This window comes from Pocillopora verrucosa, chromosome 1 (assembly GCF_036669915.1).
Source record: "Pocillopora verrucosa isolate sample1 chromosome 1, ASM3666991v2, whole genome shotgun sequence".
In the NCBI taxonomy this organism is placed as follows: Eukaryota; Metazoa; Cnidaria; class Anthozoa; order Scleractinia; family Pocilloporidae; genus Pocillopora; species Pocillopora verrucosa.
The window spans coordinates 25,294,819-25,309,525 of NC_089312.1; the positions used below are offsets into that span (position 1 = coordinate 25,294,819).

The 14,707-nt window shown below is 37.9% G+C and overlaps 2 protein-coding genes across 2 annotated transcripts; both read right to left on the bottom strand.

Moving 5' to 3' along the window:
- Positions 1–19: 19 nt before the first annotated feature.
- LOC131796456 (uncharacterized) lies at positions 20–8,207 on the bottom strand. Its single transcript, XM_059114045.2, has 3 exons — positions 8,075–8,207; positions 712–1,838; positions 20–577 (listed from the first exon to the last, which is right to left on the bottom strand). Exons 1-3 carry the CDS (start codon positions 8,163–8,165, stop codon positions 506–508), a joined length of 1,290 nt encoding a protein of 429 aa, XP_058970028.2. The 5' UTR covers positions 8,166–8,207; the 3' UTR covers positions 20–505.
- A 2,089-nt stretch (positions 8,208–10,296) lies between these two features.
- Positions 10,297–13,325, bottom strand: LOC131796415 (protein mago nashi homolog). The gene is made up of 6 exons (XM_059113996.2): positions 13,206–13,325; positions 13,078–13,136; positions 11,965–12,021; positions 11,759–11,812; positions 11,567–11,649; positions 10,297–10,825 (listed from the first exon to the last, which is right to left on the bottom strand). The coding sequence occupies exons 1-6, from the start codon at positions 13,288–13,290 to the stop codon at positions 10,726–10,728; spliced, it is 438 nt and encodes a 145-aa protein (XP_058969979.1). The 5' UTR covers positions 13,291–13,325; the 3' UTR covers positions 10,297–10,725.
- Positions 13,326–14,707: the final 1,382 nt, after the last annotated feature.

A 14,707-nucleotide genomic window follows, 5' to 3' on the forward strand; every position in this document is an offset into this window, starting at 1 on the left:
CATACTGTTACTTCGTTTATTAATTTTATGCATGAAATTCTCAGAAGACTCGACCCAAGCCTCCCTCCTACCAAATTAACCCCTATAACCGGCTGCGTAAGACTGAAACAAGTTGTTGGTACGTGCTGTTTGTTCTTGTGCAGTTCTACGAAATGAGAAGTGGAGGTCGTTGTTACCACAAAAACTTAGAGATAGCAGATAGCATAAGATCCTATTCTTCGTCGATTGATCAGCAACTGCAGGGTCTGTAAACCCCACGAAAAAGTGTCACGCTCCTACCGGAAAATGTGTTCTAAGTCGACAATAGTAGCTTGATTGCCTCGGTGTTTCCTTTGAAGAGCAGCACACCAAAAATGTATATCTAGAAATCAAATCTCTTAATTTTTTTTTCTTACTCTACCTCGATATTATAACAATTATAAACTAGTGAAAACCGGAAAATTTAGTTAAAGGTCACGTTTAGGATCAATTGTTCACATTTTCAGAAACACGCATTGCAGAATGATTAACGGTCCGAGCCGCCATCGTTGGAGGCAACCTCAAGAACTTGGACGGAGTTCTTTCTTCGGTTATAGTACTAGAAGAAGAAGTAAAAATACTTAAGTTATTACATGCTGCAAATGAAGTATCCTAAAGTAGAAGTCGAGTAACGCAAAATCAGCGACGTGAATGATTTTATTTTGGATGACGACAAATTGTATGTTTTCTTACCTTAGAAATGGCAGCTATGATCAATGCAATCACCAATAAGGCACCGACTCCGCAGAGAACGTAAACGAAAACACGTGACGATGAACTATCGCTTTGCTCCTCTTCTTTATCTCCTTTTTTCACCTCCACATCGCTCACTTTCAAACGTCCCAGCTGGCCACTATTCGCCGAATCAGTGATGACGTTATTTACGTGCGACTGTTTGTAATTGGTCGAAGAAGCCATATGGACGTTATAGGACACAATTACACTGCCTTTCTCGAGCTTGAATACTTCAACAGCGATGCAGTCTAGTAATTTCTTCCGGCATAACTCTTCGTATAGGGTGTTTTCTATCTCTTTAGCTACCTTCTTGAAAACGGCGCTTTCTGGATCTGCCATTTCCGGAGTGTAGTTGTAAGAGCCCACTTTCATTGAGACCACAAACTTGATAGAAGGTTCCGGTACTGTTGGTTGCGTTTTAATTGGTGATTTTTCGGTAGGGACGATCACAGTTAAGTCTTCTGTGACAGGGTCTTCTTCTATTACATGGACCTCTGAGCTAGTCATAAACTTTTCGGAAAAAGATGGGCTGATCAATGACGTTGATGATACTGTCGTGAGTGAAAAATGTGTTGTGGTCCATCGGGGCGTGGTTGACATCGGTGATGTTGTCTGTGTTGTAGGCGCATCCAGTGTTTGCGACGACGTCTGAAGAATGACTGAAGACGACAAATGTGTCAGAAATGACGTGCTTGACTCTGGAAAGATCGATATGGTTAACTCCTTCACATAAATAACGGTATTGTTCATGTTAGTTTCTGACACCATGGTCGACAATTTCTCGGGTGACATGTGCGTGGTGGTGCGCACGCGTAAGTTAATGATGACTTCCATTTCGTTCTGCTGCAGCCTAGAGACATGCCAGGTGAGGATCTCGCCGCTTTGGCTAAACGAGCTGTGGTCACTGAATTCTCTTTCGATCCGATCTGAAAGATCCTTGAATTTTTTGCTGTGTTTGTTTTTAAATTCATTCTGCCATACTAAACCGCTCCGACTAAACTGGACCAAAAAGATTTTCTTATCCGAAGCTGAGTCACCCTGTTCACCATTAGGGTTCCACGTTTTTGAGCTTAAATGCGCATCACCTGTTCAAAAAGGGTCAAACGAAATAGAGGTCTTTTACTGAAATGTTAGTTGTACTGTTCATATGACCTATTTAACGGAAGAAAATTTAGGCAATATGTTTAGTAAGTTATGAGAACTTGAAGATAAAGAAGTTTTTTTTTTCCATGGACCCTCGTTTTGCCACACGAGGGCTTTGATAGTAATAGTGACTTTGCCTTAAACTGGGCGGCGACACAAGTAACGCATGCGTTAAAGTGCGTCCAAATTCTCGAAAGGGAGTCTAACTTTTTCCGAAAGTAAATTGATAGTCTTATACTACGACAAATGTTTTTGCATGCAGTCCCTTAGCTCTTAGTACCAACTTTTCCACTTGAACTTCGTGTGTGTTGCGGTTTATAACCACCATTCTTTCCTAAGTCGTTAAGGTATAGTATAGATTCCTACCCAGGCTGTTTCTCCTCCAGACCCTAACCATCCCCGTGACAAGTGCTCGCGATTAGAGTCGGCGAACGAAGCGGACGTGCGAGAGGTCTGTGAAGGATCTGGCACGAGAGATATGATGAGGATCCCTGCGGTCCAAAGACCCCCTCGCACACCTCTCGCACCCTCGCATTGCTCGCCGGCTCGAAACCCGCGGGTTTCACTTTTCAAGTTGCGCCACTGCTGGTCATGACAATTATGGTGCCTTTTCGCTGGCTAAGTGAGACCAAGCGAAGAAGCGTACATTCTCGCCTCTCATGACCACCGTGGTCAACAAAATTGATTCCATAGAGCGCTTTTCGGTAAACACTATCAAGACCAAGTAATCAAAACTGCAACAAAAGTATTTTTCTAAAGGAGCCGATGAGAGGGTAGACTCCAAGTACGCTCAAGAGAAGCTTACTGAACCAACTGACCAATAGAAAGTTCCAACGAGCAATTCAGTTAAAATCTGTGAACACACAAAAAAGCTGAACTAAAACCTGTTTTCGACTTTAAATTTTGCTGGCTTTCCTCCAGAACAATAACCTTTTTTTAATTGGTTGTGGATTGGTTGAGAAACTTAAGGAATTTTGTGAAATTTCCCAGAGCGGAGTTAATAAATACTGCTTTATTCGTAAAAGTAATCGCATGATTTCTAGTGCAATTTGGAATAAATAAGCACGAGTTGACTTTTTCAAAGACTAACAAAATTACACGAGCCCGAAGGGCCAGTACAGTTTGTGGGATTCCTCCAATTGTGGTCTTTCTGCAATTAACATATGCTTATTTATTCCAAATTGCACGAGAAAAATCATGGGATTAGGTATTAATAATACACATGTAAAAATACAAGATAGCTTATCGTAATTATGCAAAAGCAAAACGCGCGCATCAAGTGCAAAAATCATGAATTTATTCAAACCGTGCGTTCTATCAAAACAACCGCGTACGATCAAAACAATAATATGCAATGATATTTTCACATCTTTGGGCGCAAAAAAGTTCAAAGTCCAGCTAAACAGTTCAAGGAATTGTTCAGTCTTTGTCCGAATCACTTTCGATGAAAATGAATCGTCGTTTGCGAGGTTCAACCATGTTTGTTTTTAATTTTGGCGTAGAATCGCTCGCGCAAAGTGTTAAGTGCCGCTCCCGCTAGGAGCGGTCCTCTCGACTTCCCGTCGGAAAAAAGTTTTCTTTTATTTTTTGCCCATGAAAAGGGTTTAGGACACATGTTTCAAAAATAGTTTAGTTGTTCTCCAATTCTCTTTTTTTGCGTCGCCACAAGCCAAAAATCATTTTTGGCCAGACCACCTCAGTGAACAGCGATCGAAAGTGTCAATTTCAAAGATTTTGTCCGGCGCGCAGCGACTGCAACAATGTAGCTCTCGGAATTCTATCCTGCTACAAGTTACAAGGTGTATTCAGTTAGTTCACAGACAAAATATGGAAACTTCAGCTGAAATATTTTTCATGCCAGCGTAATCAGAGGAGACCCTGCTCTTCGACCTTAATTTACATATCAAAAATTCACTACTTTGTACGAAAGAATTCTCAAAATACAGGCGTTGATCGGGCCGAAAAAGCATATCAGTGCATAGTTTATACACCAATAAGGTCACGGATTGCCTCAAACCCGCGGGTATATCTCTAGCTTCCATCCACCAACTTCTTAAAAACAACGCAAATCCATGTGTTTGCTCAATTGCGCTCGTGTCAAATACATTTGCATGATTCTTGGAATTGACCAAGATCTCCTTTTGACAGTTCAAACTTCGTTCGTTTATCTTCTACGTTGAGAACTTTAGGTTTTCACAGCAACTGAATGGAGATTAGATGCCGATTTGTCCTAAAACGTCGCGTAAACGTGATCGGTCGTAACGCTTGCGCGCTTGCGTGATTTACAAAGAGACAAAGGTGAAGGCGCCTTCTCGATAATTTACATTTAAATATCAGGTCATGAACAACTATACACAGTGTGGAGAAGATCAAAATTAAAGAATAAAATTTGGCACTCTGGTCATAACAGACATATCGCGTTGCTTAAAAGGACACAAAAACAAGTTAAAATAGGTTGCAGTGTTTATATTTACAAAACAACACGCATAAACATTTCTTGCAGTTTCTCCCGAGATTTAGTATACGGAACCCGATGAACTAACCCTCTTTCTGCAAATTTGTTTCCGTCATTCAAGTTAATGATGTTACGCTCTTATGGACCACAACGGTTTTGAGCGACAAACTCGACATTTCCCTGCGACAATCAAAATCAACTGGACAAACCCAGCTTGATATATTGCGTGACGTGATTGTGCAAACTTTTCTCTTTGTCATACGACCTGTTTCGCAGGTTCTACGAGTTAGAACCAAAATTAGTTAATTTAACGAATTAGAATCGAAAGTTATTCAAATGGAATAAAGAATTTTACATTTTAATAAGAATTTTATCGTTTAAATGTTTACATAATTCACGGAAAGCAAAGATTGGAGTGGCTCTGGGTATTTCAGCCCTGATTTGGAAAAAATAAAACAGTTAGTGGTATGTTCTAAACACCAGAACACCTGAAAGGACACTGGAAATGTAGTAAAAGTATTTTTTAGCATCCAGAGCAAAAAGAAGAATGTGAGGCAGTGAAAGGAGACTGAGTTTTGAACGCCATTTGTTGTAAAAGCTGCCATCAGCTTGTTATTGAACTCACTAAAATTTACCTGGAAGGCATTAACTTTTTTTGTCGCGAAACTCGGGAATTTTAAAACTTTGAAACGACGTCCGATGAATCCTGAAACTGGAGTTTGAGTCCATTGGTAAACTATGCCAGCTGGTCTCATGAGTAGATCAAGCTCTTAAGAAATTTGACAGTTTTGAAGTTTTAAGCGGATGCAAAAATCGAGACAAAAATTCGTCATGACACAATTTGTCCTTTGATTTTGTCAAGAGAATTCTGGTTTTGTCTGCTATTGCAGATAGCCCAGATAGGCACTTACGAACCAATTTTTAGTTAAATAATAGCCTTCACTCTCGAGAAATTGTAAATATATTATTCATGTGATTCGAATACAACTTAAATTCTACTGCCTCACATTTCCCCTTGTGCTGTGGCTGTTAACAAGTACCTCCACCGCATTTCTAATGTTTCTTAAAGTGTTCAGATGTTTAGAACATACCAATAACTGTTATATCTTTTTCCATATCGTGGTCAAACTGACCGGAACGAAACAAAATTAACTTGTAATCGAGGATTTCGCTGGATAGCTGGTAGTACTTCAAATAACTCAATACGTCGTCCCAGGAGGGAAATCAGGGCTGATCCAAAGCCACTCCAATCATTTCTTTCCATGAATCAAGTAAACCTTTTTAAAAGTTAAAATTCTCATTAAAATGTAATTCAGTCCATTTTAATAACTTTCGATTCTAATTTGTTACTAATTTTGGTTTCAATTTGTAGAACCCGCGAAACAGGCCATATGGCAAGGGGAAAAATTTGCACAATCACGTCACGCAATATATCAAGCTGGGTTTGTCCAGTTGATTTTGATGGTCGCAGGGAAATGTCGAGTTTGTCGCTCAAAACCGTTGTGGTCCATAAGAGCGTAACATCATTAGTGATGAAACAAATCTGCGGAAAGGAGGGTTAGTTCATCGGGTTCCGTATACTAAATCTCGGGAGAAACTGCAAGAATTATTTCAGAGTGTATGCGTGTTGTTTTGTAAATATAAACACTGCAACCTATTTTAACTTGTTTTTGTGTCCTTTTAAGCAACGCGATATGTCTGTTATGACCAGAGTGCCAAATTTTATTCTTTAATTTTGATCTTCTCCGCAGTGTACATAATTCATGACCTGATATTTCAACGTAAATTATCGAGAAGGCGCCTTCCGATCACGTTTACGCGACGTTTTAGGACAAATCGGCATCTAATCTCCATTCAGTTGCTGTGAAAACCTAAAGTTCTCAACGTAGAAGATAAACGAACGAAGTTTGAACTGTCAAAAGGAGATCTTGGTCAATTCCAAGAATCATGCAAATGTATTTGACACGAGCGCAATTGAGCAAACACATGGATTTGCGTTGTTTTTAAGAAGTTGGTGGATGGAAGCTAGAGATATACCCGCGGGTTTGAGGCAATCCGTGACCTTATTGGTGTATAAACTATGCACTGATATGCTTTTTCGGCCCGATCAACGCCTGCATTTTGAGAATTCTTTCGTACAAAGTAGTGAATTTTTGATATGTAAATTAAGGTCGAAGAGCAGGGTCTCCTCTGATTACGCTGGTATGAAAAATATTTCAGCTGAAGTTTCCATATTTTGTCTGTGAACTAACTGAATACACCTTGTAACTTGTAGCAGGATAGAATTCCGAGAGCTACATTGTTGCAGTCGCTGCGCGCTGGACAAAATCTTTGAAATTGACACTTTCGATCGCTGTTCACTGAGGTGGTCTGGCCAAAAATGATTTTTGGCTTGTGGCGACGCAAAAAAAGAGAATTGGAGAACAACTAAACTATTTTTGAAACATGTGTCCTAAACCCTTTTCATGGGCAAAAAATAAAAGAAAACTTTTTTCCGACGGGAAGTCGAGAGGACCGCTCTTGGCGAGAGTGGCACTTAAGCTGGGTCGGCTCGTAATTTTCGATTTCCTTGGGAATTCCCTTCTCTAAAAAGCACTTTTTCCAAACCGACAACCAAAAAGTAGTGTTTTTCACTGGCAGTGTTTTCGTTGTTAGAGCTGTTTTTCAGCTGCCGTATTGTTGTTGCGATGACGAAAGAAAACGTACTTAAAAAGCCGGCCATTGTTTCCCTCGCAAATTTCCAACGGATCTAAATGTTGTGACATTCAAGGCTCGCATTTGATTGGCTATCTGTGAGTTTCTTTGATTATTGACCCATCAGAATGTCTGATTTGTTACTTATTTGCACTGAATCAACCCTCTTCTGCACTGAATTACCTAAAAACTACATTTACCTTAACCAATCAGAACTGAGTAATTTTTTTATGTATATTATTAGGGCGTGAAATAACTTTCGAATACACGCATAGACTTGAAACCTTAAACCCAGGCAACAAAAGGTGTTACAAAAAGTGAAATGAACAAATATTTATCATCAGTGATTGTAATTTTCATAATGCAATATTTCCCTCATACAATTTCATTTGATGACTTGACTCTTAAAGAAAGAAAAACAAAGAACGACGGACAGACCGCATACGAGATTTACCTATGACACAGCTAAATGATTTGCGCATTAAAAATTAAAGAAGGAAATTCGACTTAAGTCTTTGGCAAAAAAAATTGTCATTATTCAAGTTGTGTTTGCACATCTGAACTTAGTTTCGTTTCTCTGTGGTACTTTACGACACAGCTAAATGATTTGCGCATTAAAAACTAAAGAAGGAAATTCGACTTAAGTCTTTGGCAAAAAAAAATTGTCATTATTCAAGTTGTGTTTGCACATCTTAACTTAGTTTCGTTTCTCTGTGGTACTTTGCAACAGTTAAACGCTTTAACATCGAATGGAATTTTTCTCACAAAGCAATTTAGTTACAAGCGAACAAGGAGAAGTGGTTGCATTGATTATTTTACATTTGGAAACATTTCCTGAAAGTTTCTTTATCTACTTCAACGAATTTCTAATACAGGATCAAGAATGTAAAAAATGACTGATAAAAGATGCGAGAAATAAGGATTAAATTAGCTTATTTTTGAAGCCGATTAACCAAGTCTTCGAAAAAATCTTTAAGCGAAATTTTGAACACAATCAGTATTATTATACCAAGGATGATATCTGCTTACCGTTATCTTTATTGTTTCGCGCCGTCGATTCTTCTAAAATTAACAAAAGAACGAATCCAATGAACACGGCTAACTTCCTCAGGCCTGTCATAGTTCGGAAAAGTAGATATCATCCGCATTTGTTAGTGTTGAGCATTCAGAATTCAATTTTGATATCGCTTATTCGCGGGGGATAGGCCCTGTGGGATTGCATTTAAACACTACAGACTAATCGAATATCAAACTGACGGGAAATCAAGTTTTGCCTGATTGGTTTATGATGAGCGAGAGCGGGAGATCTTTCTTCAAAGTATAATTAGGAATTGGGCGCCTGCAGCATGGGGTTTTGACACTGTTGCATAATGTATAACATAGGTATGCTACGCCTGCAAAAAAGATTTTTTTTTTGGATGGGTGGGTTGCGATGGAACACTTTGAATGACGAATTTCTTTTAATTCTGTAAAATGAAAAGAGCATTTTAAGTTAAAACTTTTAAAGTTTCCGACGAAAATGGTTCGATAGAGAACAAAAAAAGACTTTTCCAATTTATATGAAATAAACTTAGACACTGGTATTTTGTGGTCTATTTGCGCTGTTGTCCGAACACTTTTAAGCAGAAATTAAACCGCATTGGTGCCACGCTTACTGTAGTCTCCTTTGCAGCCGTTGCTAGGTCTCGTCACGCAACATGCTCTCTCCCCCGTGGCGTGACAAGACCAAACAACGGTCGCTGGCTCGCATAATATTTACTGGCTAGATGGGCTCACAATTCTCTGTTGGTGTCGTTCTTAATGTGTGTCAATGTTGTTTTGATTCTATTGCAACACTATGCGTCACCCTAATTCCTTGACGTGTCGGACACAAGGAACAATATGGCCCAATGCTGTGATTTGATTGGTGCGAGATACATACCCAAATGCGGCGATCTGATTGGTACGAGCAACATACTACTAGATACGCTTGCTTAGAGTTGCTGTTGTTGTTTTTCTTTCTTTTCATAAATTAATGCCTTAAAAGCGCTTTGATACGCCAATCAAAAACACTGATATCAAATGAGAACAAGAATAATCACAATGAGAATAATACAGAGGTTACATAGCGCCAATATTGGAAAGAAGTATTCTAAAGCGCTCTACATTAAATACTATTCATATATTAAAAGCTTTGCATAAAATAAATGTTTTAAGTTGTTTCAAAATGGCGAAGCTGATCGATACAATCTCTCAGCGACTTGCAGCGAGATCCAATAGACAGAAGCAACAAGCGAAGGCCAGATCCCAGAAAGGAAAACATCGCACTTTTGAAACGAACACTGGGAGATTCAGTAGACGAGCGAAGAGCATAATTAGCAGCTGGTTTCAGAGACAAAAGATCTTTAATGTTGGGTGCCCAAAAAAAACAAATAGAAGCAATTTAACTCAAACTCTGAACTTTACAGAAGGCACTGTAGGTGGATAAGAGCAAGTGTGGTAAGATCAAACTTTGCAATCTGAACCCCTTCAGTCTTTCGGATCAATATCAGTATCTGGGCGACTGCCCACCTACCCCTCCCCTAACCCAACATTAACCCTGGCTTGTTATCAATTGACTGTTGTTAAGTTAGGGGAGGGGTAGGTGGGCAGTTGCCCAGATACTGGTATAATCTGTAATAAACCCAATGATAAGCCTCTCTCCTCCCCTACACTTTCCTTATTGTCCCCCCACCCCAACGAACGATATCATATGCATTCACTTCATAGCCTCAAAAATAATTTTTTGTAGTATACTCAGAGATATTTATGGCAGCAGGATCTTAAAATCTGAATATTTGAACCAATATCTTCCTTATATGGAAAGAAACTGTTGGTCCGATGATGCTATCACTTGTATATAGATCGCTCTGACGAAGGGCTAACGCTCGAAACGTCAGCTTTTAAACTCTTTACGGTGACCATTAACCCTTTACACCCTAACATCAGTATCCACATTCTCCATGCTCTTCTCTACACATTCCCTTGGATATTGACAAGGAGAATTTGTTTAACAATCAAAGCTTCATTGGTTGGCAATCATTTCCCTAATTCTCAAGATCTTAGTTAATTACTCAGCAGTATTACTGTCAGGAGATATTAGATGCTGGCACTCTCAGAATCTCCCTAATCTCCTGCTTTCCTTATCTCTCTTTCATACTTCTCATGCACTCACTCTCCTTGCTACCACTTCCTAACCCAACCTAACAAAAGCAACAAATTGAATACTTTGTAAATAAAAACATTTTATTAATGCTGTGACCAAACTAACAAAAGATACAGTTTTTTTGCCTATGTACTCAGTAAAAGATACAGGTTTGTTTATAAAGAAAATTATTTAACTGTGGGCTGAAATCCAATATCACAATGTTCAAAAGCTATGGTGCACATGCATAGCACAAGGGTACAGTTTCAAAAATTGATGATGGTGGTTATTTCATCTAGTTGCTGAAAAATATGTACAAAGTTTTGACTCTCAGTAGATTTCTTTTATGAAGTTTTAGAAAAGAAAAGCAAAAAAGCAGAGGAGCATGCTTGCAACCTGCAATATATCCTGTTCCACAGTTTAATTCTCTGGTTGACAGTATGTAAGAAAGAAAGATCAAAATTATGAAACAAAGATACGGCTGCAAAGTTGTATATAACACAAATTGAGAAAACATTTAGATTGGTTTGATTTTGAAGTGGAGACCAATTAGAGAAAACACCATACACTTGAGGTCTTGAACCAAGTAGTAAAAACTTCTTAGGCCATCAGGGTCTCTATGAGACAACAAATCAAAAAAACTACAAATTAAATCTTAACTTTTGAGACTGATATGTCATAACTAAAGATGCAAGTCAATCATTTGACCAAACATCTCTATTTTACATGACCAAAATAATTGTACTTATTATTTCCCACTTAAGCTTCATATTCCAAATAATATTTTTCTGATTTGTAAACCCACGATAGTACAGAATATCACCCATACCTTGTCCCACACTCATGACAAGACGAAAAACATCTTTCTTTATTTCTTTACCAAGCTCAAAACTTGCCATCTCTATTATTCTATTTACAAACATGACACTATCGACATTGCTGATCCTTGCAGTATGCAGGATGCATTTCAGATATGAACTTCATAATGGGCCTTGCTCACCATGGAGTCTCTGTTGCTCAGTGGTAGAGCATCAGAGTGCAAAATCCAAAGGTCTGAGGTTTGATTCCTCATGGGGACTCCTTTGTCCAGCGCTCATGATAAGATGAAAAACATCTTTCCTTATTGCCCATGTAATTTTTAAGCCGATATTTGGCACAAACATTGTTTAATTCCTTTAAAATCATGAAATCAAAAGAAAACAAACACTCCATTGCCTCAACAAAACACATTGCATTTATAACTACAAGATAATTTGGTCACTTCAAAGTGTTTCAAAAACTGACGTTTTGAGCATCAGTGTTACCCTTTTTGCAGGGTAGATAATGAAGTCTGTTTATATAAAAATGAAAGCACGTACTTGCACTGGTTGACATCAACAAGAGACCCAATCTTGGAAGTTGTAAATGAAATATGCTGATTATCCATCACTATTTCAAGTTCCTGCAGATAAATTAGAAAATTTTGGTATGGAATAGAGACAAACATTGATGTTGGAGTTATTTTAATTAAAATATCTCTTACTTTCCACAAATTACAAAAAAAATCCTACCTGTCTCCCAACTCGGTCTGGCTGTGGCCAAAGGGTGTCATCTTCTTTCAGTATCTGTATTTGGGAGATGCAGAAGAATACAAACTCATCATAAATATATTAGAGTATCTGTAGCAGACCACCTGATAAAATTTATTACAAAGGAAAGATGGAAACAATCATCATTAGGGAGGCCATCAAGTGGAAAATTAGACAGAAATACAAACCTCACTGTCTTCAATTATCCTTTTAAGTTCATCCATAACAGCTTTGTGTACAAATGCCTAAGACGAAAACAAATATTTTATTGATGATAACTGGAGGGAAAGTGTTAAAAAAAGAACAATCTTGGTTTTGAACAAAGATGTTATCAGCCTAGTAAGCAATCTGCCACCTAACTTGATTTTTTTTCATTCACATTGGTTACTTTCAACATTGCTTAGCCTTACACAAGTTCATAAAATCACACATTTTAGGCTGATCTATATCCTTTGGTATAATATTATTATTACAAAGCTTGGTATTCTGAACGCTCAAGGACTCCTGTCTTTCCTACAGGTTTTTCCCTAGATATTAGACATTTGATCAAGCAGTGAAAACAAAAGCAACAGAGAAAACTGCAGGCAGGTCATAGTCAAACTCTAAAATACAAAAATTAGGGGAAAGGCAGAGCTTCATGAGATCAGTCTAACGATCTTGACACAAATTCTTAAGCTAGGATTGAACTTGGTGAAATAATGTGTTGTAGAACTTGTTTTGAACAACTGTCTTCTTATACATTGTCAAAAATCAATCACAGAAAACTTAGCAATGCAGAAATGATTGCTTGTGCCAAAACGATCATGTAGAAGGCATTAGATTTGTGTACAACGAGCCCCCTCCCTGATGTTACAAAATCCGCCACTGTATGTGCCAAAAAGATATCAAGGCTAAAGGGTGAAAGAAGCAAAGTGGTAAATGAGACTATGAGATCAAAGGATTAATTTGAAAGCTTGCATTCTCAAGGATATCCTGTCACTGTGAAATTATGGCTTATCATGATCAGAGAGACAAATATTTCTTTCTGGTATTTCAAAAAGCACTTTTCCAAAATTACATAAGACAAGAATTTCCTTTATTCTCGATATATGAATGATCGTTTGAAAAACACAATTATGAATAGATTATTTTCTTTGGCCAAAATTACAAGTAAAAGGCAAAAACAAAGACAGCTAAGCTACTCCTTTTAAGATCAAGACTAAGTAATTTAGCAAATATAGCTACGAATCGATGTTTCGTTTGAAGTAAATAATAGCCTCTTGTGATAATGAAAGAATTCATCGAATTTAACTAAAGCTTACCTCTTTGCGAATCATCACATCATTCTTGTAGTTCGAGTTGTTTGCATACCGAAGTTTGCCTGAAAACAGGAAAAAGAACTTAAGAAAATTTATTAGAGAAACGCTCAAAGATTGGAACATTTCTTTACCTTCAGGTCGGAACTCGAATTCTAAAAACTCGTGGCCAAATTTCCCTTTGTGTCCGACGTAGTAGCGAAGATAGAAGTCCGCCATTTTGAAATGATGAATAGAAGCGTGCACGGTAAGAGAGTGAGTCATCAGTTGTTAATGTCAGCGGTTTTACTTAACTTCATTTGATAACATCATATAAGGAAACAAAATGACTGTTGTATCTCTAGGCGACCAAATTTACTGTTTGAACCGGCATATGAAAAAGGAATTATACTTTGTTGAACAACAACTTTACATATGATTCTTCTACAAGTTGAATCTCCAATCTGTTATATCTAAGTAGGCAAACAGAAACTAGATGATAGCATGAAAACCCATCCTTAAATATTTGGAGGAAAAAACAGCCAAATCTTAACTTTATCTAGTTTATAATTCGGCTGGCTAGGAAAGAGAAAATTTCTGCTTTTTTTCTGGTTTGTAAGTGTAGTGTGTAATTGATAGTTATATTAGTGGCTTAGTGGACCAAACTACGCATAAGATAGCTATCAATAGCCAAAAAATGCCTTAAAATGTAGACGGAACAGCGCTGATGCCCAACAGAGAGCTGATCAGTAACAGACGAGACTTGAAGTGACCTCATAACCATCAAAATGAATTCACTTTCTACAACCCTAAGTGGTAGAAGTTAACTTCTTCTACTAAATTTGTGACTATGTTCTCTTTGTTGTCTTCAAAAGAAGCGCAGAGGATTCCAAGGCTAGTCGTAATTCGATTAATTTCTAAGCTCACTTTCCAATTCATTTTCTTTTAGTATACGGATCTTCTTTTATATGAATAAAGACATTCTCAGTTGGAAATGCTTTCTAAATTTTTTTATTTTATTCTACTGATTCCTCTGGACATTGATATCATGGGGCACCTGATTCTTCTGGCCGATATTTTTGTGGTATTTCAAGGAGGAACCGTTGACGTGATAATTTATCGTGTAATTGCCCGCCTTCTTCCATGTAAAAAGGCTATCAGCCGTTAATTTATAACTAACTACATTTAAAAGACCCTCAAAGAAATAAAGATGCCGATATAATTGGGTTCTCCATTCCTTAACTGTTCGACAACAGGACAATCGTATAAAGTTCGTGAGCAGCAAAACAAGCTTCAAACGTTAACTTGGATGAAAATGCGGGACAAAAAGGGCGGTGCTTAGGACGCTAACTGACTTTGCGCCGCGTCTCAATTACGCCTCACAACGGAAAAACGGTCTAAGGCTAGAGATTCTCATTGTGACTTTTTAGACTGGTTTAAAAAAATTAATAAGATATAGCTGATGAACTAGACGCACCATTGTTCGCCAGTCTAATTGAGCGACGGTATAATCGTCGAGGTGTTGTGTTCGCGAACGTTATTTTTCGGTTAAGATATGATAATTGATACGAATTTCTTGTTATTCATGGAAAGTTTTTTTTTTTTTGAAAAAACATCATATGCTTGTCGAGATTTTATCAGCCATAACATATCCGCC